Source organism: Anabrus simplex, chromosome 2 (assembly GCF_040414725.1).
Source record: "Anabrus simplex isolate iqAnaSimp1 chromosome 2, ASM4041472v1, whole genome shotgun sequence".
Lineage (NCBI taxonomy): Eukaryota > Metazoa > Arthropoda > Insecta > Orthoptera > Tettigoniidae > Anabrus > Anabrus simplex.
Genome location: NC_090266.1, coordinates 1,143,442,032 through 1,143,468,469, shown reverse-complemented (window position 1 = coordinate 1,143,468,469; position 26,438 = coordinate 1,143,442,032). Strand labels below are relative to the sequence as shown.

General features: G+C 41.1%; 1 protein-coding gene across 1 annotated transcript in view; it reads right to left on the bottom strand.

The window, feature by feature from the left end:
• The window catches only part of LOC136863810 (uncharacterized), a 122,189-nt gene that overhangs the window by 5,547 nt on the left and 90,204 nt on the right, over positions 1–26,438 (bottom strand). The window contains exons 2-8 of the mRNA XM_068226099.1: positions 11,269–11,476; positions 10,145–10,292; positions 9,069–9,280; positions 7,220–7,868; positions 6,719–7,080; positions 2,659–3,450; positions 123–300 (exon numbers count right to left, since the gene is read on the bottom strand). Of these exons, the coding sequence (XP_068082200.1) occupies positions 123–300; positions 2,659–3,450; positions 6,719–7,080; positions 7,220–7,868; positions 9,069–9,280; positions 10,145–10,292; positions 11,269–11,476 (2,549 nt within the window). The remainder of the gene's footprint in view (positions 1–122; positions 301–2,658; positions 3,451–6,718; positions 7,081–7,219; positions 7,869–9,068; positions 9,281–10,144; positions 10,293–11,268; positions 11,477–26,438) is intronic.

The following is a 26,438-nucleotide window of genomic DNA, read 5'->3' as shown; positions in this document are numbered from 1 at the left end:
CCTAAGTGCAGATCAGTAGGGATTGTATTATTCTTGAGTTATAACCCTGGTCGCACAAAGATCGAGAGATGCAGTGGTAGAGTATGTTGAGGAGACTGGGCAGGATTTTGAAGTGAACTTACCGAATTCGCTATCTCCGTCCACGTAGACAGGATTCTTGATGCGTCCGTTGATCCCTTGGGCATTTCTCCTTCCACACTGGCCATACTGGGGACGGTTGATATTTGGTAGACGGCCCGGCCGGCGACAACACACCTGACGTGGTCCACAGCGGCCATTGCCGCCGAAGGGAGCTTGACGCTGAACAAAGATCTCGAGATTATTGTTAAGTCTCAAATAAAGTGACATATGAAATGTATTATATATGACGTAACTCAGGAGAATCGACAACACCTTCAGCACCCCAAGAATTCATCCCGAATATTTTATCGAAATTCTATGGTACAGTTAAAATTTAAAGAGATCTTTTTAAGATCATCAGTCTGAGTAACTTTTTTCTCTCTTATATGGCTGGCTGTTGCCTAATCAATACACAATATTCCATTCAAGAAGTACAGGCATCTGTTATTAAATGCTGAGGAAGCGCACAAGCTGCCGGTAGGTCTTTAGAAATCTATATGGAATAAATTTTAGCGAACGAAAAGTGAAGTCATGCAAAGTTACGTCTTCAGGCTTTGAAGGGAAGCTTGACATTAATTTATATGCTTCTTTTGAACAATATTAAGTGAATGATCAGCATACTATAATTAACAAATTCATGCTGTAGAAAAGAAAATGGCTTCATGCTGACTGAATTTAAGTTCCCGAATCAAAAGGAGCTGGTCAGTAGGTGTGACGTTCACAAAAAATTACTCGTGATAATGGGAGATACAGGTCGTCCGGACAGGCCATGCAATGTGAAGGAATGGCATAGTTGCTGGCCAATGCGCATGGTATCTATGTAATGAAAGGTCCGTCCCAGTGGTTCGGATTCCACGTGAATGTGGAGGTCCCATAGCTAATATCACGATATCAAGAGTCATTTAAAACTATAAGTTAGCGTGGAAAGGGCTAGTCATTGATATGCTTTTAAATTTCCTCGACCCGCAGTAGAGAATACGATTGTTAGTTCCTTTGAACCGAGTAGACTCAGGCTTGTAATCCCTCGTCTGTACTGCCAGCTGTAGAACTCGGCTAGTGACTTATAAAGAGGTTATTCTACTGATGAATACAGAAGTATTGACACCCCGCAATATGGCACACGGAAAATTATTAACAATTACATAATGTTATTGGGCCTAAAAGTTCTTTTGCTGTGTATTTTCTCAAGAAATACTAAGGGGGTAGAAATAAAACGACCACCTCTGCTGTTGAAGGCAAGTTGATGCACGTGAAATTTAAATTTGCGGTTCGAGGAAGTTATTGATCTGTGGCAAACCATTGAAACATTCTTGAATTATAAAACATGTTAAAACCAAACCAAACCCCTGTTGCATAATAGCTCCAAGGGGACTTGGCCTACCAAGCGACCGCTGCTGAGCCCGGAGGCCTGCAGATTGCGAGGTGACGTTTTGGCACGATGAATCCTCTCGGCCGTTATTCTTGGCTTTCTAGACCGGGTCCGTTATCTCGCCGTCACATAACTCCTCAATTGTAATCATGTAGGCTGAGTGGACCTCGAACCAGCTGTCAGATACAGGTAGAAAATCCCTGACCTGGCCGGGAATCGAACCGGGGGAGTCTCCGGGTAAGAGACAGGTACGCTACTCCTACACCAAGGAACCGGCTCGCAAAACATGTTGCAATGTATAAATGTCCAACTGACTTCTTATCAACACATTTAGAGATATTCTAGTTTTCCTTTCATGATGATGAATTCTAAGACTGAAAAACATATTTCAAAACTGAACATTGTGAAACAGATTAGCTGTAACATTACGTTTAATTCTTGGTGTAAATTAATTTAAATATGCAGTATCAAGTTAGTTGTCGCTATATTTCATAATGTTATTCCTCTTGAGTTATTGGCTGTCGGATCGTCTATATTCAAGAGTGCATTTTGCAATCATTTCATTTGATTTCATTGGGATATTTCTCAGAACATCAATAATAACCGTTGCAAAACTTAATATTAAGGCTTTAAAGTAAATATGTACATGCTCAGAAAAGTCAGAAAGGGAAGTATTCATGAGAAAGTAATAGTCTGAAGAAGCATTGGTTAAGTTTAAAGCAAAGTATATGATAGTAAAGGGAAGGAACAAGTTTCAGTAAGTTGTCACTGTTTAAGCAGTAGTCTCAACGTTCTGTAGTATGCAGGTCTATTTTGTGTGGCATCCGTCTCGTCCAAGTCTCTTTCTCCTGACCATCTTCAAGCTGAAAACTCAATGAAATGTAGTAATAAAATTAATAATGAATATTGTAACTCAAAGTTTGATTAAGAAAATTCTTAAAGAGTAAATAACTTACATACACATATAATAATTACATGGTTTAGAAGTTCATTATTGAAGAGTTAATTTATTTCCATGGGTATAATGAACTGTGAATTGAAATTTAAGAGATGATCAATTACGAGATAGAATATTTGTTTCAGTTGACGGGAACTATTGTCATTCAAGTCACACAGAGAATCGTCATCTTATTATTGTCAACATGTCTTATAGTTTGAGGCTGTCTTACCTCCTGTGGGCGTACCACCTCATTGTTGGCAGCATCGTCTTGGGTCTCCACTTGTCGCCTAGTTCTGGTCACTGATGGCGTAATGAAGCTGCGTCTGTTACTCGGGAATTGTACTTTCGAGCCTCCAGAACTGGAGGAGGAGGATTCAGGACTGGAAGGGAGTGACCCATTCATATTGCGGGCATTGCGGTAATAGGATGAATAAGGGCTGTCCTCGGAATTATACCCATACCCCTCTTGGAGGTCTTCATCATCCGATATATAGCTATCAGCTGGCTCACTGTGGGCTATATTGCCATAATGATTAGTTTCACTTACATCGTCATTTGAACGGTAGTCGAAATAATCAGGAGCGTAGTAACTTGGTCTGGGTGGGCCATAGAATGGTTTGTGGTGGTAGTGAGGACGGTAAGGACCAGGCGAGGGATATTTATGTACATGATGGTGGTAAACAGGAGGGTGGGAACCATAAAATGGTTTATGTCCATGAAATAGACTACCGATTTTATGGAAGAGTCCTTGGTTCGGTGTAACATGTAAATTTACTAACGGTTTGACGACTTTTTCACCGTATTCGTCCTTAGTAACCTGGACAGAGAGTAGAGGATTTACACTGACTAGTCCCAGGTCGATCCCCCCTGGCCCACCCACTGCTCCGCCATAGGGGTTAAGGGCGGGAACAGGTCCGAAAGGATTTAAAGGATAACCTCCTCCTGTTCCACCTTGAGGGAGGCCGAAAGACACTCCAAATGTGGGATTCACTTTGAACTTATTGGAATCGCCCAGAAGTCGCTGCAAAGAAAAGCGACCACGTCCTCAATATCTACAAACGTAACATTATCCCTTAGCATAACATATATTCAGGGTAAGAAGAGACTGACTTTAATGAACAATTACTGTGCGAAAGAGTTCATTTTCTACGGTCCCAGTTTACACTATTTGTTGCTACTCTCTTCGCGTATGCATTTATGAAGCTTGCTCATAACAAATCGAAGATTTAAACGAAAAAAAATATAATTATTTACATTCAGAAAGTGCTGTCAGAACTAGTGTCTTCATCTAACAGAAGGGAGGAATACTAACACTACTAATTGAAGTATATACTACCAGCTTTTACAATTCCGTTTACTGCTTCCCTCCCTGTTACATGTGCTTTTAGTCTTCGGTCGCAGGGAATTCTGGAACCGTACGACGCAAAGAACCTAGTGAAACTGTTATCATATTCAGAATAATTATCTGTAACTATATATTTGAATGTAATGAAGTATCTGCAATTAGTTGTTTAATCAGTCTCTCTTGCTACAGTTAGTATCGGTATCACGTTAAATAGGTTGTCCGGAAATTGACGTATAACAGCTCCACCACGTAAATGCTTAGAAGTTTAAAAGTCCACCTATCTCGTCTAAAATGGCGACAAATGTCAGAAATTTGATAAAATTTGAGCCTTTGACGCTATCACATAACATTACTTGGTACTATTTTAACTGCATAGAGAGTCCAGCTTTCCTTATTGTCTTAACACAGCAGTAAAGCTTTCGGATTTTCTTTCTTTTTTACACTTACAAGCATGCTCATGGTTCTCAGTTCTCTTTCATTTAGATAAAAATTTAATTTTAATTGATTTAGTATCGTTTACATTAAGTTACAATGTATCACCTTTTATGAGTTTTCTCTATCGACTCGTATTATTTATGATTAATTTTGTTTTTCGATTGATGTCTGCGTTCAAGCAGATATGTAATGAGAGAATAAATACAAAATATCGCCTGTAAAGCCGTGATAAAAGAACTGTAAAATAATACCGTTTTTAATATTTTGACCTCGAATCATACTGACAGAGAGAAGAGGAGAAACGAAAGCTTTATTGCTGTGTTCTTACAGTCGTGGGGAGTCGGCATCTTCCTGTAGCAAGAAGAGTCTCAGTTCTAGCATGTGATGTTGCCTGACGTTTAAGTGTAATCTGATACATCGAGCTATTACAAAATTTTAAGCAATGTAAATAAACTTGTAATATTCCAAGGATTTACGTGGTGGTAATCTTATACAGTAATTTCCGAATGCCCTGATTTCAGGTTAAATATCTACTACTTTGTTAGCCCGCTACATTACCTTTCTACTTTCACCAAATTCCATAAACAGCCCTCGTTGGAGGGAGTGCATGTGTTCGACAAGGATGGAAAGAGAGGGACAGGCCAGAACACAGCTTCACCTTGCCACCAGAAATTTAGCAGATGTTGAGTACGGAGTCTCTGTCAGTGCCTTATGTCCAAGGGAAAGGATTCGTTTCATGCATGGCAAAGTTTTACATGATTCCACCAATGTTATTGGAATTAGTGCGCAATTGCACATTGATACAAAGGATTGCAAGTGCACTAGAGTCGGTTGAGAAGTTATTCATTATTGCTTTTCTGGTCTGCATTCGATTCATGCGTGTCTTTGTGCTAATTCTTATAATCCATAACATTCCAAAGAAGCAAAGTATCCATAGATGCAACGTATCCCTTCACTTTCTGCACTGGCATCATTGGTCACTACTCTTAAAGAAATTTTGAAAGTATTTTTCATTTGGAGTGGAATGATTTGAGTCCAGATGGCGTTAGGTTGAATGCGGATTTACTCATTGTCTTCACTTTGAGGTGAGCATTCCTCACCGCCTGAGTGATACGCGTTCGAATGAAAAATTATGAATGAAATGTCTTAGCTTATTACAATATCTTTTTAATTATAGCATGTTTTATTTCCTATGACATTCAAATCACTCATTTTTATTTTTAACACTTTCTAAGATAAGTGTATAACTTGGAGTAAGAATTCAAAGCATTCTCTTCACATTTGAGTTTGTAAAGCTTGGCATATTATACTGCATCATAGAGTGATGGTTTCAGATAGTTTGTAGTTTGACCACTCTATGTATACCCGCATTTTTGTTTGTTTTTTAGTTGAAGACATGCACTTGTGCAGGAGTCAGTAAATGAAGCTATGGTCGAGTAATCAGTTATTTGGGGTCAGTATTAAGCAATGAATTTGGTATGTTAATTAATGCGAACTACTCACTTTTATTTGTGGATATTTATAATGGGATAAGGACGGGAATCTGAACAATCTTACTCAGTTATCAGATTGAAATTCGTGGTATTGAGTTAATAAGTGTTTAGCTGGTTTTGAGTACTGGAAATCTATAGCACTACTATTATACTTTCGACAAAAAGTCATGAGAAACTGTTAGAACTGATCTAGTTATAGCGTCATGCAATATTCTTTGTTCGATTTAGTGGTGAAATAAGTTGATTAATGAATACAGGGAAATATTTTCAGGAACAATTAATATGGCATGATTTTTTTAATTCTTAGAGGGCAGGTAAGGGAAGAGCTTAAAAATAGCTCAGGCTCACCTATCTTTTTTTTTCTGCGATTCAGATGTTATTATTCAAGTGAAGTTTTCAGGTTGGACAGCAGAAAACTGAATGGAAGTACTTCGTAGTGGAATGTTGCGCTCTATGCTGAGATGTTCATATTTGTCTTTCAGTGCATAGCTCGTTCTTGAATCAGACGGTGTGACGTCGGCATTTTACCACTGAATCGCGAGATAAGACATTGGTAAATGTATGTGAAGTCTGTACAGCATATAGTAGAAAAGCGACTGTTATTTTTCAGTTTTCCCTGTCGCTTTCATTCCAGTAATAATTCACCGTTATCCAGTTGTTATCGTTCTGGAGTTGTACGACAGAACTCACCAGCAAGCACATCTATATTCCTCAACCTTAGACTGAAATCGTGTTTATGAGTGCAAGTGTGAAGATTGTGGGTTTAAGGGCCACGAAGACGCTTGTCCTGTAGTATTACCGCTCGAAGTTAGATATCTTTCCGTTCACTGGCCTCGACAACACTACAACTAAAAGATTGCAAACCGACCACGAGTTTCATTCCCATGATTGATATATGTTCGATAATAAGAGTACGACTAAAAGATTATTGTTCTTGAGAAAGCTGCGTGTGGTATGGAAGTGCTATTGAAGGAATGTCATGCGGCCAATGCATGCAGAAAGTGTTGCCTACTTACCGGGCTCACTTGTTTGTCGTCAGCATTGCTAACTTCTCTTCTGACTCGCGTTCCTTCTCCATTCTCCTCCACAGTAGACTTCCCTTCCTCAGCTTCTACTGTTGTGTTCGCTCCATTCTCTCGTTTGTTATGGTGGGATATAACAGTACCATTTTCGTCCGTGATAACGACATCATCCTGGGATATAGCCTCGATGTTGGAGCCTAAATTCCTAGGGTCAATCAGGAAACCATCTTCTTTTCGTCCCACCTCGTGGGGGAGACACTGATCGTAAGGAACACAATAACAGTCATCAGCTCGTGGAGTTTCATAGTTTGGATACCGTTCGGCGTATGAATTAGAGGAAGAAGCTAGAGAATTTCCTGGAAAAAATAAGTTGGAAATTGAATTTATTGACATTTTATTGGGTAGTTTAGGGCGACAAGAATATTAACTTCATGGCTGAGGTTGGCAAAGTATACGTATTATACAGATGGAATAGCTAACATAAGCAAATGTTACCTGAGAGAGGTCCTTTAATGGAGAGTTCCTTCTTGTAGAAAGGCGATTGGCTCCCGAAAGAAGCTGGTCCAAAGCCGCCATAGACTGGACCAGGGCTGCCGTATACCGGACCAGGGTTGCCGTACACGGAACCGGAGCCGCCGTAGCTCACTCCTGGCTCTGTCAAGAGGCCATGCTCAGGGCGATGGTGGATGATCTCTGGTACGGGTACAGGAACAGGCACAGGTTTAACATTCACACCACCGTCTGTGTGATGGTAGTGGTGGTGGACATGCTGCTGCAGGGACCCTGCACCATTGCCCTGAGCGTTCACCACTACCTCAACAGGACCCTTGTTGTGGGGCGGGCTGAGATGAGTCAGATCATGCTCGAAGGATTCGTACACCGGAGGAGGCACGGGCTTAGGAGACCCGTAAATAGGACCTGGGACAGGAGGGTAAGGTCGGGGAATGTGGACTGGGGGAGGAGGTCCATGAGGCCGAGGGGGGTATGGAGGACCTGGACGGCTGGGAACGTATCCTGGTCGATGAGGTGGGCCACGTATTGGCACTGCTGGGATCGGCTGTCCTACTGGCTTGATGTGTACGGGCTGAGCGTAGATGAGGTCGTGCGGCTGCAGGTAGGGACGCTTTGGTTCGATACCTTCACACTGCAAAGAGTCATAATATTTTAACATTTGATGTGCATTATCTCATTGAAACTAAACTTTCTCTCATACTGAGTGTACTACTTTGATAACTCAACCACCTGGACATGGACACATATATTTGTATGTTTTGTGGTGCTCGGGTCATTGACGGATTCCTCAGCTGGCAAGGCATACTGACAGACTTTGTTCTACATTATTTTTAAATTCATTGTTGTTTGATAAGAAATAGTGGATTATTGACGGTTTGAAACAATTGTAAATGTGGAGAAAGTAAGGGGAATACTGGTACCTCTAGAACTTATTGTTTGAGAGCACTAAAAGTCTTATTTCTAACTTTAGCTGTATAGACTCTCGCCTCTCATGGGCGTTTGGGAAGATGTTCCTATGGTATGGTAGTAATATTTTGAGCACATGAGCTTTTACTCATGCATTTGATGAATGTGAAAGTTTATACACGCTTTGAAATTCATACTTACTTGAGTAACTCATATTTGATATTGTATACGGTGAAAGTGTGAAATATTAAGGAAATTAATTTTCTCAGTGCATTAATATCCATTGAATTTGGTTTCCGAAGGTTTGTTAAAAATTGGATCTAAGTCTACTTATACTGCAAGGCTTGTTGCGTAACTCCTAGTTGGTGGTTAATTTCAGCCAATCACCACTGATCTGCATTTAAGGCTGTCCCCCAGGTGGCAGATTCTCAACCAGTTGTTTGCCTAGATTTTCCGAAATGATTTAAATGAAGTTGGAATTTTTATCAAACATCTACCTTGGTTAATTATTTCAATCCCTAATGATGTTTCCTATTTGTCCTCCTGAATTCCAAATTTATCTTCATATTATGATCTTTACTACTTTTAAAAAACTCCACTGAAGCTTATTCGTCTACTAATGTCATTCCACGCCATCTCTCCACTTACAGCTCGGAACATACTGCTTAGTCGAGCAGCTCGTCTCCTTACTCCCAAGTCTTCCCTGGCCAAAGTTTGCAACATTTTTGTAACACTGCATTTTGGCCGGAAATCACCCCGATCAAATCGCGCTGATTTCCTATGAAAGTGACAGATGGAAGCTTCCTTTTCTATGATATATTTCACATCGGGGGGCAGCGGTCTAATCACCTGAGCTTTGGAGGGCTATCACTGTCCTGTGTATTGTTTTATGTTGATCTACCTGGGTAGTGTGGGAGTTACTTACCGCCATAAGACCCAGATTGCACAGTCTCTCCTTGATGTAGTGTCTGGCTTGCGAGTCATTGCCAGTCTGCAATGCTTCTTGGACGTTCGGGTCACTGTAGACTTCGTCAAATCCCTGCAGATTTCGACCTTGACGGCTGGATGCCAGTATATTGTCTATCACAAGCTCTTCGCTGTAGTTGCCTGGCCCTGTCGTGTCAGCTTCGAACAGACCTGAAACAGACAATACCGTTTAATATTAGCTTTTCCTTTCTGTCCGCCTCTGTGGTGTGATGGTTAGTGAGATTAGTTGCCACCCGCGGAGGCCCGGGTTCGATTCCCGACTCTGCCACGAAATTTGAAAAGAGGCACGAGGATAGGAACGGGGTCCACTCAGCCTCTTAATGTGTAAATCCAAGCAGTTCTGTAGTGATTATATCTTCAAGATAAAATGTTGATTACGTGAAATGTGATGTCTTAGTAGCGATTTACTTTCACACCATAAGTAGAATTTTTTATAATCTAAACATCTAAATGATGTACTCCATTAAAGAAACGAAAAAATCTGATATTTGATCGTCTAGTACTTACAACTGATTTTTAAAGTTAAATTTGAATTCGAGCAATTGTATGAAGACTCTCTCTTCATGACAAAATACTGATGAACTGTTATATTTTAGTAATACATTCTTTTCATACACTAAGTAGTATTTTATAAATTTTGAGTGATGAAAGAAAACCAATTCCTGAATAGTAGGTGTTTTAATATTACGTGTCATATAATGCGCACTTACGTTGATTATACCTAATGAGAGTAATGATGCTTTTTCCTGAGTGAAGAAGCTTAGTTATTTAAACATAAGTTTTGGTAGATTATGTTATACTTTACTGTTATGTGCAATAAAAATGTGGTACTTTGGGGCCGATGACCTCGATGCTTGCCCCTTTAAAACAACCATCCTTATCAGCATCATCACAAAGCAGATGTGTAAAGACTCAGTTTTCGTCAGTGCTTCACCCATGTAACCCCCCATGATCCTTTCTCAGTCATCTATGGGTTTTTCATGTAATGAAATGTGTGCATATTGGAAGTATTACCTTCAGGCGCCGAGAATTGAAGACTGTCTTGAGTAGTGGTCTCGGCAGTCCTACTGCCTTTGCCCCAAGCCCAGTCATTGCTTTCTGCTGAACAGGTAATCGCCAGCGCGAGAATCACGAGCGCTTCCAACCGCATGTTTCCGTATGTCTGCAACAAAACACAAAATTTGTTTTTATATATTATGATTCACCAAAGATAGCAGTAGCCTAAATAATAAGCAATGTGGAGTTGTTCCACCCACACCCAGAGTTCCTAGTGAAGATTCATTTCGCACAAAGTGGCAAAATCAGATAGCATTCAAAACTTCCCACAGATATAGACATCGGGACTTCTGATAATGGCGTTCTTAGTCACTAAATTAGGAATAAATGGCAGTAGCTACAAGGAATCGGGTAAATATGTCTGAAGAATTCTTTGTTCCTTGCAAAGAATTGGGCATTATAGGGACAAAATATATCCACTTGTGTTTTCTGTAGTACGTTTCACGAGTGAACCCATCCCGTTCTTTGCTGAGAAAGTCCTCTGATACTAGAAATCTTGAATTTTGTGTAATAATAGAATGTATCAAAGTAAAAAAAAACGAGTCTGCCTCCTTGGCTGAATCCTCAGCGTAGTGGCCTTTGGTTCAGAGGGCTTCGAATTCAATTCCCAGGTGGGACCGGGTATTTTAACTACGTGTGGTTTATTTCTCTAACTCGGGGACTGGGTATTTGTGCTAGTCTTAATACGCATCTCTTCATCTACAAACAACACATACTACCAACAAACACGTAATAGTGAATATATCCTCCACATAGGATGGCGTCAGGAAGGGTATCTGGCCGTAAATCTGGGCCAAGTGACCCTCAAAGTGCCGATCCCAAGAAACTGGAAAAACCCAGAAAGAAGAAGATCAGTCACATACGAATGTCCTAATGTAGGAAACAAGATACGCTTAACGAGGACACTGCCCACTGCGTCGTCCCATGTTAGTTTTATGCGTAGGAGACACCAACTCGTCACACTTAGAAACTCCGCTGGTGAGAGAGAAATTTAACCCGAGGACACACTCTTCCGTTTTCAACAGCTTGTGTTTTTATTTATTTCAATGAAAGTTTCCTCAATTAAGACTTGTACCTAGAACTAGCTGGTGTCCGTATTCTTGCCATGTAAAGTAAAGTTCGTCTTGTTCACATTCTGGTGATGGAATGCTTCTGATCGAGTAAGAGATGGAACCCTTCAATTCCTCACCACCAGCTGGTATTTCAAAGGCTGGTTTCTCTTCGCAACTCCTCCACAGTGTACTTGGTGGGTCAACCTCTTTGATATCAAAATTAACAGTCAACTTCTCTCTAAGGAGAGAAAATGTCAGAAGTAAAGTATCAGCTTTGTAAAGACCCTTGGACGCGTCATTTTTCCACTTATGTGGACACCATCTCATTATAAGCTGTTACGCCATCTTTTACCAGTAATTTCACAAATAATATACTTTTAGGTCAATATTTTGAAATAAATCAGCCAGTTAACTCCGAGAATGTTTGTGGCAGCGGTTCGGGCGCCATGTCGTTCATGTTTATTACAGAGGAGTCAAGGAACAAACTACCGATTTGTTTGGCAAATTAATCCAGCATTGTAATTAAACAAGAAATTAGATATGTAGTAGAAAACATGTTCACCCTGCCACACTGAACGTCAGCCTAGAACAGGTTGCTTGAGGATGTTGACAATCTCCAAATTATTGATTCCATGAATATAGTTGAAACCTCTTGGAGTTCAAATACGTACCCGAGTTTGCATGATAGAACTCTCTGAAATACGACCAACGATGTGGAATTTCGTTCCTCGAAGTTTAGAGGAGAGTGAAGTGGCCAGGGCGGTGGGCGGATCAGGGTGAGGCTTGGCGCAGGCAGGAAACGAGAAGAAAGTAAGAGCTATCTGGGAAAGTCACTGAACGAACCAAGGAAGGAACGAGCATTGACTTAACACTGGAAAGTAGGGCGTTGATATTGTGAGGCGTGATCTATGAAGACAATGCCGTCCACACCTTTCACCTTCCTTACATGTGTTCTTCTCTGTCTACACCACAACGTGGAGTGGTATACCGTTTTGTTGATGAAGAGGTTTCACATTATACTCTGTTGTGATCTCAGCCCTACAAGTAATCATTTATGGTAGAGAAGCAGGGGAATTTTGAAACATACTCAGTTGAAAATAATAATCTCAGTTCAGAAGAGGAGTTATGCTGCTGAGAATCTAGCACCCTCTCGTAAAAGAAACTTAAAATATGTTTGCGGGCGTAATAGCCGAGTGACATAGTCAAGTTGGCCGGATTACACGTAAAACTGGAGGTCCCGTGGCTATGATCACGATATAAACACTCATGTAAAACTGCAAACTTGCTCCCTTTCGAATAAGTTTGAAAATACCAATAAATATTTCTCCTTCTAAGATATGTACGCACAAAATGGTTTAGATGACAACCACAATAATGTTATTATATATACTATTTTGTAGTAGTTTTCAGGGGAAAAGCTATATTTATCATTTTACAGTTGCCGGGCTCAGTGGCTCAGATGGTTAAGGCGCTGGCCTTCTGGCTCCAACTTGGCAGGTTCGATCCTGGCTCAGTCCGGTGGTATTTGAAGGTGCTCAAATACGTCAGCCTCGTGTCGGTAGATTTACTGGCACGTAAAAGAACTCCTGCGGGACTAAATTCCGGCACCTCGGCGTCTCCGAAAACCGTAAAAGAGTAGTTAGTGGGACGTAAAGCAAATAACATTATTATTATTCATTTTACAGTCCTCTCTTCAATTGATTCTCTGGCCACATACTTGAGACTGTTCATTTTGCTTAATGAAAATAGCTCTGTGCCTTTAAAACATATCATTTACTCGTATTTGTTCTAAATGTTAAGAATGTAGTGTCGATATTAAATCATTGTATTGCCTATTAAACGGCTTAGTGCCCCGATGTTTTACACTAATATTAAACTCAGTTTAGTTATTATTATGTTTTTCAGTGCAACGCATGCTTTGGATTAACGAATGTATTCAATAGTTTCTGATGTGATGTTAGATAAAAATATATGGACAGGCCCATAATTCTGCTGATTTAATTGCTAAGTTGAAAAAAAAAACACAGATGAATCTACGCGTGCCACAAATCCTATCAACTAAGACGGAACCCAGGGTTTTTAATCATCTTTATCCACACAGTGCAGGTCTAAAATGAAAGACCAACTATCAAACGTTATTAAAAGAAGTTTGTCGTAAACTTATATTGTTAACCATACCTTTCTTAACTAGTGAAATTATCTTTCCATCAATTTGCGAAGTTTCTTGGCAAAATTCGCCAAGAAAGAGGAGACTGTTAAGGGCCATGGACAAAATACTGCTTGGTATCTGATTATTGATATTGCCAGGTACTTTAATTCTTTGTGGTAGCAATGTCATAAATTGAAACGGAAAGTTCATTGTATATTTAAATCGCTGCAAATGTTCTGATAACCTAATAGCAATCTTCAAGTTTAAACAAATACAATGAATAAATTGGATTTGTTTAAGTAGTTCTGTGAAAATCACATGAGCGGGAATTACCTGGCTATGCTGGAACTTTGTTAAATCGGATAATTCTGAATTATTTTTGCAATAAAAATTACATACCTACATAATCACATTTAAATATAAAATGCTGCCAACAATCGGAAATATGTCCCAAGGTATGTAACTAATTTATTTTGAGTGCTACTCATCGTTATTCAATGATATTAGGATAATCTAAGTTTTAAGGTGGATATTATGTAAAAGAACTGAACGTTGTCGCTCAGTTCACTCGGCAGAGGTGTAAACGTACAGAAGGACTCCTGCAAGATACTGACCCGCATCACAACGTAGTCGTGCAGATCGCTGATAACTGCGAGGTTAGCTTAGACATGTTCCGAGATATTTGCCTTCTCTTTTGCTCAGTAAGCTTGGACTTACAAACTCACCAATTGACCTCTAAATCGTTAGAGACCAAACTATTTGACGGTCTATGTTAGAATTCTTTTTGAAAGATATATACATACTCGAAATAGCTTTCAACAATTATTTTAATTTGATGTTTTTGGAAAGTCATCGTTCCGGTTCTATTTTGCTGACCGATAAATCCTCGGAAAAGACGTGAGAAATATACTTTGATAAGAAAATATACCTTTATGAAGGCCTTAGCTCATTCTTGGAGGCATTAAAAAAAGAGATACCAATCTTATTGATCGGGTCAAGTGGGCCAAGCACCGCCATCTGACTCGACAGCAGTCGTCTTAGAATGTTAACATGGGCTGTATGTGCCACGGTTTCTTAAAAAAAGTATTTTATAACAATGATGCTCATTCACCTTGGGACATCGTGGTCAGCATCATCGTGTACTTGATATGAATTATACGTGTCAAAAACTACCGACTGCATCACGAGGTTGTCAACTATTTTTTAAGAAATAGAGTCAGAAACGCAGGCGTAGGCCTTTAATTTCATCATGATGTCTTCCGTTTCATTTGTTAAGAAATTATCAAGAACTTTATTGGAGATTATTTCAATAGGTAATTAAATTCTGGCAAAAAATGTAGTGAGTTTGATCCAACCGGTCCTTTTCTTGTAATATAAAGTTTCAAATATGAGATACATTTCCTTTTACTTGTAAACTACTGCTGAATAAAAAAGATTCTCGTATTTTCCAAGGGGAATAGCAGGTCTAAATTGTTAATAAAAGGTACGAACTTACTTCACATTCACCCTGGAAATCTCCTTACAAACCCAATTACCTACTTTTATACGAGTATTTTATTTTCAGAGCCACGCGATGGTGATTATGAGAGCACGGACTTAGTAAATGGCAATCACGGATCACCGTATGGAACTGCAATTAACCCATTATGTTGCGTGAAGAGCAAGACTGGTTGTGGAGAATATTTCTCTTATAATGGACAGAACTTTCTCGCTGAAGAGGAGATCATTGCCTTGCATTCTGTGACGTTGAGTGGCTGCAGAACAAACTGATTCCGGTATGACAACAGGACCTCGTCTGGAAGAACAAAGGACGTGCGTTACTCAAGACGGCGTTCTACTTCCACACCGGAACATGTCGACACGACATCCACCACCGTGAGACAATTTCGGTGTCACTAAAACGCCGTTTCACCAATTTTTCAAGAATTTGAAGTCAGATTCAAACGAGTATGGAGTGGGAGTCTCTGGATACTACGTTCTGCCTAGTGATGGGATAATCGATTACAAAATAATCGCTTATTCGATTATTTCATTTTATTTGATTATTCGATTATATTTTACATCCGATTATTTTTTCGATTATTCATTCGAAACTCCACACAAATGAACGAGTCAATCGAATATAGAATATTGAATATTCTCCTATTCGATTATTTTTCGATTAGTTTTTTCATTATCCGTCCGAAACTCCATTCGAATCAATGAGACAATCGAATAGTGAATGCTTTCGAAATAATAGAATGAAAAGTTATTAAGACAGTTAATTCACTCATTTAGTTTCAACGTTTGGAGATACGTTTTCAAAAAGGCGTATTTCTGTTTTTCATAAGAGTTCGTCTATTCGCTCATTTCAATCGATTATCCATCCGAGCGATACAACTGAATGATATTTGAAACTCATTCGATTATTTATTCGATTATCTAAATAATCGGATAGAGGTTATTCGATTATTAAAATTATTCGATTATCCCATCACTAGTTCTGCCCGCTTCTGTAACGAATATTTGACTCTCTACATCCGCTATCTGCTGCAGTCCAGTCTCTCCTTATAAACCACCGGGAGGACCAACTTCTTTACTTATTTCCACCACTTGGAGGAATTATTCCCATCTGCTTGTTTCCTGATATCTGTTGCTGTGCGAATCAGTTTATTCCCTACATCTCTCACTAGGAAACGTGTGTTATTCCCTTCATCGCTACTTAGAATAGGAAAGGAACAGCTCATTTTCTATATACGTTAGACTAAGAGGGTATAACTAAATGTATTTGCCAATCTGAGGAGTGGTTTATTTTGAAGATATGCTACCTCAGTTCCTTGTGCACCAGTTTGAGAAATAGTCCATTGTCTATATTCACTACCCAGAGTAACATTCTCCAGGTGCACTAAACTGAGGAACAGTTCATTCTCTATATTCGCTACCCGGAGTAACAGTTCATTCTCTATATTCATTACCCGGAGTAAGAATTCATTCTCTACATTCACTACCCGTGGTAACAGTTCATTCTCATATTCGCAACCTGTAATAACAGTTCATTCTCTATATTCAGCACCCGGAGTAACATATCATTCTCTAGATGCACTACACTAAGGAACAGTTCATTCTCTATATTCGGTACCCGGAGTAACAGTTCTTTCTCTATATTCACTACCCTCAGTAACAGTTCATTCCGAGCCGAGCCGAGCCGAGCCGAGCCGAGCCGAGCCGAGCCGAGCAACAAAGAGAAGTACTTATTCCCATTACACTCCTTTTAACTTATTAAAATGTGACACTAGTGAGACGGGACGGACCAAATTTCGAATTCTCCGCCCTCAAACAATCTCCAGTGACTTGAACCTGTTCTAAGTTAACTTGTACAGGATAATCTTCCAGTTGAACTCCTGTGTATGGCAACTGTTGCACAGGATTTGTTATTAGCGACAGGCTATTGGCTCAGACGGTTGAGGCGCGGGCCTTCTGACCCCAACATGGCAGGTTCGATCCTGGCTCAGTCCGGTGGTATTTGAAGGTGCTCAGATACGTCAGCCTCGTGTCGGGATATTTGCTGGCACATACAAGAACTCCTGCGGGACAAAATTCCGGCACCTCGGCGTCTCTGAAAACCTTAAAAGTACTGTAAGTGACCATTGACACCGGGATATTTCCCAATTGCGACATATTTGTTAATAATAATAAGAATAATAATAATGAGCTATTTGTTTGATATTTGTTAACCTATGTTCTTGTGAGGTGCTTAACTGTAACTTTTAAGGCCCGGAATTGTGACTGCTACTTTCGAATATGAAATTAAACATCATTCTGATCCAGGCTAAGTGCGAATAACTACACACAGAACAACTGTGTAAAATTTCCTAGACTCTGGATCACAACATCCAACTTGGACTTACAAGTTCCATCATGGAGCGTGTCTTAAGGTGCTCGGTAATAAGCTAGGCGTCCGTGAGAATAAGGTACAGAGTTCATTGTCATGGAACACTCTCAGTACGTCCGCACAGATACCTGTTCTGGTGAAAGTGTATTCGAACTCCGAGCAAGGCCAAAGCTGCTCTGCTGTTCACTGGACCCTCTGGAAGGTCCAGCTCCTCGATGGATGTTCAAGGTTCTGTTCGGAGGGCCGCGAGTTCGATTCCCGGCGTGGTCGAGGGTATTAACTGCGGATGTTTAACTACCCTGGCTTGGGGATTGGGCGTTTGTACTCGTCTTCATATACTTATCTTCATCTACGTACTCCATACTGCACTTACAACCGCCACAGAAACACACAATAGGGAACAGGAGGGTTGGCGTCAAGAAGGACATCTGGCCGTAAAAGTGGGTCAAATCCATATCTCCTGTCGACACGAATACATTGGTAAAAAGACCAGGGAGAAGAAGAAGAAGAATGAGAAGACTGGACCCTTTAAAAGAGAATGGTATTAATGGACTCCCACCATTCTGTGAGGTGGCTAATCTACAGTTTAAGAAAGATACCCTCGAGGCAAGGATTGCCATACAGCCCACCGATCAAGTCTAAAGAAACGATAAGGCGTGAAGAAAAAATATTGATTAAATTCTTCAAGAAAGAACAGTATTATGACACATTATATCTATTTAGAAAAGCTGGGGACTGTACCTTAATTAAGGCCACGGCCGCTTCCTTCTCATTTTTAGGCCTTTCCTATCCCATCGTCGCCGTAAGACATATCTGTGTCGGTGCGACGTAAAACAAGTTTTAAAAAAGAATAAAAACTGTTACGAGTTGTTATGGCAACCTAACTTCGTTAAAAGCGAATAATTGCTCGTACATGAAGGTCGAAATCGCTGCCTGAAGGTTGATTGGATCCCAACAGTTCCAGCAATAGGTGCCATACAGGGCCCGATCGTTCGTGGAGATAGGGAAATAAGGAGTGACGTATTTTCCCGCTACTTTCCTCACTGGGCTAGAATGTGTTCTGGAATATAGCCTATACACCAACCGAATATCTAAAGCCATTCTTTCATGTCATTTATCACAGGGACTTGCTGCTTAAGGAATGTTCGTATCGTGTGTTAACATTATAAGCTGGTAGTAGACGTCAGTTCTGAGTTTGAAGGTAAGTCTATCTTCCGCTACTTCTTTGCTAATGAGACACGGTTACATAGTGTGCAGTAGCTTACAGAAGAATAAATTATCGCATCTGTGGCCTGATGTCACGATGTTCTTCAGTGGCTAGTGAAAGTCCGGAGTGAAATGGAAAGGAATAGCGGTCAACAACTTTCCCTAGTGCGGTGCGTCACCTCCCCACAGGCCCACTCATTCTCCTTGGCACACTGATTGCAGCTAAACAAAGAGCTCGCTGCTCTTCTGAAGGGCAATGCCCTCACCTTGTAACTCTCTTCTCATAGATTGCGATCAATCTGTTTCTAATTAGCTTGTACTTGTTTCAAACTGTGTTCTACTAAGAGCGTTGTGAGAGGTTGTGAATCGTCGGTTCGTAAGAAAACACAGTTCAGCTCTCTCTCATAAAGTCGGAAGAGAAGTGAAATTAAATGACTGACACTCTCGAAATATTCCTGTTCTGGAAGGTGGGTGTGCAAAATCTTGATTTCACCATTTTGGTGCCTCTGGCGAAACTCCAAAAACTTCACCTAGTTCTTAGAAGGATTAATGGAAATGTATACGCCCAACACTGCACTGTAACACTTGCCTCTACATTTCGCAGAACGAGCCATGCTCATGTCCTTCCTTTCAGTAAAACCATCATCGAACGCTCAAAGCTCTTCGGTTGTCTCCGAGTTGCCTGAGGGTCCATGACGGCGTTGAAGATAAATCATACGCAAGATCACGAACATGGTCGCCAGGCAGACAATCAATCAATCAATCAATCAATCAATCAATCAATCAATCAATCAATCAATCAATCAATCAATCAATCAATCAATCAATCAATCAATCAATCAATCAATCAATCAATCAATCAATCAATCAATCAATCAATCAATCGATCAATCAATCAATCAATCAATAAACATTGATCTGCATTTAGGGAATTCGCCCAGGTAGCAGATTCCCTATTTGTTTTCCTAGCATTGCAAAGAATTTGGGCATTTATTGAACATCTCCCTTGGTAAATCATTCCAGTCCCTAACTCCAGATCAAAAACCAAACCCCATGGCACTACAGCCCTTGAAGGGCCTTGGACTACCAAGCGACCGCTGCCCAGCCCGAAGGCCTGCACATTACGAGGTGTCGTGTGGTCAACATGATGAATCCTCTCGGCCGTTATTCTTGGCTTTCTAGACCGGGGCCGCTGTCTCACCGTCAGATAGCTCCTCAATTCTAATCACGTAGGCTGAGTGGACCTTAAACCAGCCCTCAGATCCAGGTAAAAATCCCTGACGTGGCCGGGAATTGAACCCGGGGCCTCCGTTTAAGGGGCAGGCACACTATCCCTACACCACGGGGCTGGCAAAAATCCCTAACTCCCCTACCTATAAACAAATATTTTCCCCAATTTGTTCTCTTGAATTCCAACTCTATATTGTGATCTTTTCTACTTTTAGAAACACCACTCAAACTTATTCGTCTACTAATGCCATTTAACGCCTTCCCTCCACTGACTGTTGGTGGGTTCAGTCCCGTGCTAAAATACGCCAGCCTCATAGCGACACGTAAAAAAACTTCTCCAGATGACTACCCCTTTAAGACAGCCACCCCTATTCTCGACCACTTTTATCCAACACGGAATGATAATCTCATAAGACCAATGCAATTTTACCATTTTTAAGATGATTACCCCGTTCCCCTACCAATGGCCATGAATTTTGCCTATAATTCAACTTTCAGACCAGCAGAAAACTGAAAAATACAGTGCGGTACTGTACATGGTCACTTGCACTATTCTTGGAGTGTCCGATTCTCTTTGTTACTAGAGGAGAGTGAGTGTGCGCAAGAGAAGAACGAATGTTCTTTCACAGCAAGAAGGAATTTCTATGATAAAGAAGAGTATAATAATGGCGTGTGGCCTCCGGGGAGGCCTGGTGTAGGTCTTTCGGGTAGACCTGCATGTCTGTGAGGATGAGGCCCTACCTAGGTTGATTTGTAATGATGAAGACGGCACAAACATGCAGCCCTCGAGCTATAGGAATTAAGTCATTAAAGTTAAAATCCCCGATCCTGCCGGGAATCGAACCCGTACTCAATTGACCTCCCGAGGCTCAGTGGACCCCATTCCAGTCCTCCTACCACCTTTCAAATATCGTGGCAGAGCCGGAAATCGAACCCGGGCCTCCAGGAATGGTAGCTTATCACACTAACCACTACATCACAGAAGTGGAAATAATAATAATAATAATAATAATAATAATAATAATAATAATAATAATAATAATAATAATAATAATAATAATAGGTCTAATAATAATAATAATAATAATAATCAATGGTGCAGTATTACCCAAAACGGTCTAATTTAGTTTATATGTAGCCTACTTCTTTGCATAGCCAACTAATCTCCGCATAGATTATGAAGGACCGAGTAGGATTCGAAGTAAACTCGTTCATTTTCTGTGACCTCATATAAACACTAATTTTGGTTACTAGTTACAGAAAATCTTTCGCCCCTAAGATACCTTCCAGTATTTCTAAAGGTCCATAACTCACAGGAAAACATCTGTTAATTTCCGAGTTTTCATTACTAACTGGTTTAATGGACGTCCTGGAATTATCATTTCAGTTCCTTAAATACACGTTGTTGCTGACTGCAGTTACAATAAATGTCATGAACAGAATGATAAATGAAAAATTAATTGTGCATATTCTGAGCTCTTCAGTTGACATGTAGACAGAAACTTCGTGAAAACGAGCGGTAACCTTTCGTATGGCTATTTCTAGCCGAGTGCAGCCCTTGTAAGGCAGACCCTCCGATGAGGATGGGCGGCATCTGCCATGTGAGAGAAAAGGAGAGAAAATGTTAGAAGTAAAGCATCAGATTTGTAAAGACCCTTGGACGCGTCATTATTGTGGTGGAGGATAGTGTTATGTCTGAGTTGCAGGGATGTCGGGGACAGCAGAAACACCCAGCCCCCGGGCCACTGGAATTAACCAATTAAGGTTAAAATTCCCTACCCGGCCGTGAATCGAACCCGGGACCCTCTGAACGGAAGGCCAGTACGCTGACCATTCAGCCAACGAGTCGGACAAAACGAGCAGTGATGGTTTATAAGTTGAAATGCTAGTGTATCAGTGAATTACCATTATGAAGAGAATTTTCGGACCATATAACCTGGTTGTTTCCCAATTATACGTAGCCTTTTGTTTTTGTGGATCATCGAAATACCGTCAATATTCTTGAGTTGTAACGGTTGTAGTTTGAAAGTGAAAGGTGAGGTTTGAGAAAGTGGGGAGGCACTGCCTGGAGAGAACCTCATGCTGAAGTAAACATGCATAATGTGGAGGAAGAAGCGCACTTGTTCATCAAAAGCTGCTTAACGGCCACCTGAACTCTCTGAAGCAAAAGACTAGCGAAAAACACTTGTACTGTAGGTCTGCGTACGAACGAATTCCTGTCACAGCTAGTCATGTTCTTCAACTCTGATCTGTAGTGTGTGTTAGTAAAACTACATCTTCGACTTACATAAATTATTATTTGACAACCTCATGCTTAAGTCAGTTATTATAAGCTTTCTACAGAGTTATCAAACATCGTCATCAACTGTCGCATCACGGCCACATGAACTCTCGGAAAGAAAAGACTGGCAAATACACTTCTAGCCACTTTCTTTTATAGATGCTTCTTACAGTATTGTAGTTCTACTTCGCCATGCTACTCGCTCACAAGTTAACATACAGCCCATGATTTGAGAAACGATAGTTCACTACTCTCTGAGTATTGCCTTTGCACATACCAGTCCTCCTGCCATTCTTAAATCATTGGCAGTACCGGGAATCGAACCCGAGTCTCGGAGGACACCAGCTAATAACACTAACCGTTTCGCTACGGAAACCTGCCCCGTGGTGTAGGGGTAGCGTGCCTGCCTCTTACCTGGAGGCTCCGGGTTCGATTCTCAGACAGGCCAGGGATTTTTACCTGTACCTCAGGGCTGATTCGAGGTCCACTCAGCCTACGTGGTTAGAAGTGAGGAGCTATCTGACGGTGAGATAGCGGCCCCGGTCTAGAAAGCCAAGAATAACGGCTGAGATGACTCGTCGTGCTGACGACACGACACCTCGTAATCTGCAGGCATTCGGGCTGAACAGCGGTCGCTTGGTAGGCCAAGGCTCCTCAGGGCTGCAGTGCCATGGAGTTAGTTTCGCTTCGGAGGCGGACTGCTTGTAGAGTGAATCACGGTGTACATTCAGTGCAAGTGTCGAACTTACTGTACTGTCGAAATGTGCATTGCAAAAGTGTCTAAACACAGTTAGGTGAACCTTCCATAGGAACAACGTAAACAGATTTTCATGTCAAAAACTTCACACGAATTTCCTCAAATAGGGGCTGTCATATTTGCAGACGTAACAAACATTTTGAATGTACGACTGATCGTCTAAAACAATTTGAAATGTTCACAAATTTGTTTACAGATTTTTCGAATAAGTGAAATAAATTTAGAGGAACGACAAAATCGATATTAACGCCCTTTAAAGTAAATATAAACCGCACCTACATTTAATGTTAATCAGAAGGACATAACTGAGGGCGTGATAACCAAGAGCTATGTCATTGGCTTCTCATCAAGGTAGTTCTAGTTCGAATCCCGCGAGGGATTTTTGAAATGAAAAGTCACTCCCTTGTGGTTTACACTCCACAGTAAAACTGCGAGGCTATGGTCATGATATACAGTCACGTAAACCTACTTACTTGCCTCCTTAGAAGGACATAGGTTCAATTTAGACACGAGAATTCATTTTTGAATGAGCACATAACCCTATGGTTCACTTATCCTGCAACTGAAACGAGTCAGATTTATTCTGGGGAAGAAGGTGGCCGAGCGTAGAGCTAACCGCTCCATCCCACTTAGTGCCCTGGTTAAGGACCCCTTCCACTTGTCCGGCTCCATGGCTAAATGATTAGCGTGCTGGCCTTTGGTCACAGGGGTCCCGGGTTGGATTCCCGGCAGAGTCGGGAATTTTAACCATCGTTGGTTAATTTCGCTGGCATGACGCGCAGGTCGCCTACGGGAGTCAAATCAAAAGACCTGCACCTGGCGATCCGAACATGTCCTCGGACACTCCCGGCACTAAAAGCCATACGCCATTTAATTTCACCTTCCACTTCTTTATGGGTCTTTATGTCCTGTAATGAGATGGTTTTGCAACGCTTTCCTTTACTATCACAGAATATCAATCTATTTATAGATTTTCAGGAAAGAATTTATCAGTTCAATGAATCAAAGTATGGTAATCATATATAAACATATTCTGGAAACTGGAGTTTTACAAGATCATTTACGTACTACAATTCTCGTAAAACATCGGGAGTACACCTGTCCTTCTTCCATTGTGAATCAAGTTGTTTACTCTGATTAATAGAAGATTTGGGCTATTTGGTACTACTACTCAGTAAGAGAGTAAACAAGACAAAGTCTCTCTTAGAGACATTCGAACTAATGACCTCCAGAATCTATCCCTTGCTACGAACGTGCTCAATGACACCTGGCATGTATTATATTATGATTTTTCTCACTTCTCCTGAGGATCAAGGAAGGTACCAGTGGTGTACACAATCCCGACTGCCAGTTCTCTCCTAGACTCTCATAGTACCATAAGAACCGACCTCAGTGATATTCTAGGTTAGTCTTAGGAATTCTTGTTTTGGCTTCTAGCAGACTAAGGAGCTTCTTAGGGCCTAACTTCCGACACCATGTGAGTTGCCTACATGGTTCAAGGCGTGTAGGTGTTAGCTTGTATTCGAGAGAAGGCGGATTCGAACCCCACCGTCAGCATCTCTGAAGATGGTTTGGTTTTCTGTGGTTTTAGTGTTAAAGTCCAAAATAACCAAATCATTCCCGATACGAAGCACCACGAGAGATTTTTTAAATGTGAGAAGCTAGTCTACTATAGGTCACTTATCCTGCACAACGTGTTGGCGTTTCATCCACCTTCTTAATGTAGTTAGCGCTATTAGTTGTCATCCTCGGAGACCCGGGATCGATTGGCAGCAGGGCTGGTATGTTAAAGAGATCCATGCACCTCACCTTCATTGGGGGTGTGCCTGAAAATAGTTGCACCTCCTCGGGATGAGGACACGAGTTCACGGACCGCGTTCTATAGCTGCAGTTCGGCCAGTATCCAGTACTCGGGAGTACCTCATTGTCGGCCGTCCTGAAGATGGTTTTCCGTGGTTTCCCATATTAACACCAGGCAAATGCTGGCTGGGGCTGTACCTTAATTAAGGCCATGGCCGCTTCCTTCCTACTCCTATCCCTTTCCTGTCCCATCGTCGCCATAAGACCTCTCTGTGTCGGTGCGACGTAAAGAAACTTGTAAAAAAAACCACGATTTTACACATTGATTTCCGGGAGAGTTGGCCGTGCGGTTAGAGGAGCGCGGCTGTTAGATTCCATCCGGGAGATAGTGGGTTTCATCCCACTGTCGGCAGCCCTGAAGATGGTTTTCCGTGGTTTCCCAGTTTCACACCAGGCAAATGCTGGGGTTGTACCTTAAGTAAAGCCACGGCCGCTTCCTTCCAACTCTTAGGCCTTTCCTATCCCGTCGTCGCCATAAGACCTATCTGTGTCGGTGCGACGTAAAGCCACTAGCACGATTACACATTGATTTCCCAACATCTACCAATATTCTACACAAACTTTAACGCTAGAAAGTCATTTGTTAACACCCGAGACTTGGCTGCATAATTGTAAGCTTGCACTCGGCAGCTCTGAAGATGGTTTTCCTTGATTTCTAATTTTAACACCAGACAACTGCTGGGTTTCTGTCCTAATGAAGCCATGGTCACTTTCTTTCCAGTCGTAGCCGTTTTGTATCACATAGTCGCCGTGAAGCTGAGTTAATGCGACGTTCAGCCACTAAGTTTATTTATCAAAATATGCGAAACATTTATCTGGTTGAATGTTCAAGTTAGTTGGAACTTTACCTCCACGATGCCCAGACAAATCAAGTGTGATATAAAGAAAACAAGTGAAAGTACTCACGTGCACTGCTGCTCTGATAGAAGTGTGCGATGCGGCGCGGCGAATGTGTGGCTGCTGTTGGTTAGCGGTCTCTCTTATACTAACTCCCACCCCCCGTGCTGGGCGACTCCAGGATGCTCCTACTGTCTCCACTTTCCCCGAAGGCCTGCCTGGCTGCCTGCCTCAGTTATGAAGAAACAAGTAATTTCCCAGCATTTAATAACAACATGACCCTCCTTGACACAATGTCGTTAGATTAGCCGATTTTGTAATCCTTTTAGACTGAACGTTTTTCATGCGAACTCTTTACGAAAGTAAGGACAACAGCACAAGGCGTTCGCTTCCAGTACAACTTTAGTAAAACCTATTTCTCCAAATTTTGCGAAGAGCACATCAATAAATTGGACACATAGCATCTGTGCCAATTTTGAAACCAGATGTCAATTATAAAGGAACCAACGAGGAATAAACAGTTGTATAAGGGATATTGCATGAAATGCACATTTTGTTAGGGGACCTACGCATGAGTACTTACTAAAAAATGAATTATTTTCAGGTGAATTTTCTTTAAAACATTTTACTTGATTTTCCAGAAATTTTGCACTTGTATTATGAAATGTGTTTAAAACCTCCGTGTTAAATACTATTAAGCCGGTCTGTGTGGCTCAGAAAGTAGAGAGCAAGATTACGGGTTCGATTCCTGTTCAGTCCGATGGTAATTGAAGGTGATCAGATACGACAGCCTCATGTCGGTAGATTTACCAACATGTAAAAGAACTCCTGTGGGATGAACTATAGGCCATCTGGGCTTCTTCAAAAGTGGCGGCACAGTGAGAGGAATTAATTTTGCACAACTGAAATCCCCGGCCCTCTGAACCTAAGGGCAATTCGCGGACCATTCAGCTACGTAGCCGGAAATAGCTAAGAACGTTATTATTCATAATAATGCTGACTTAAATTA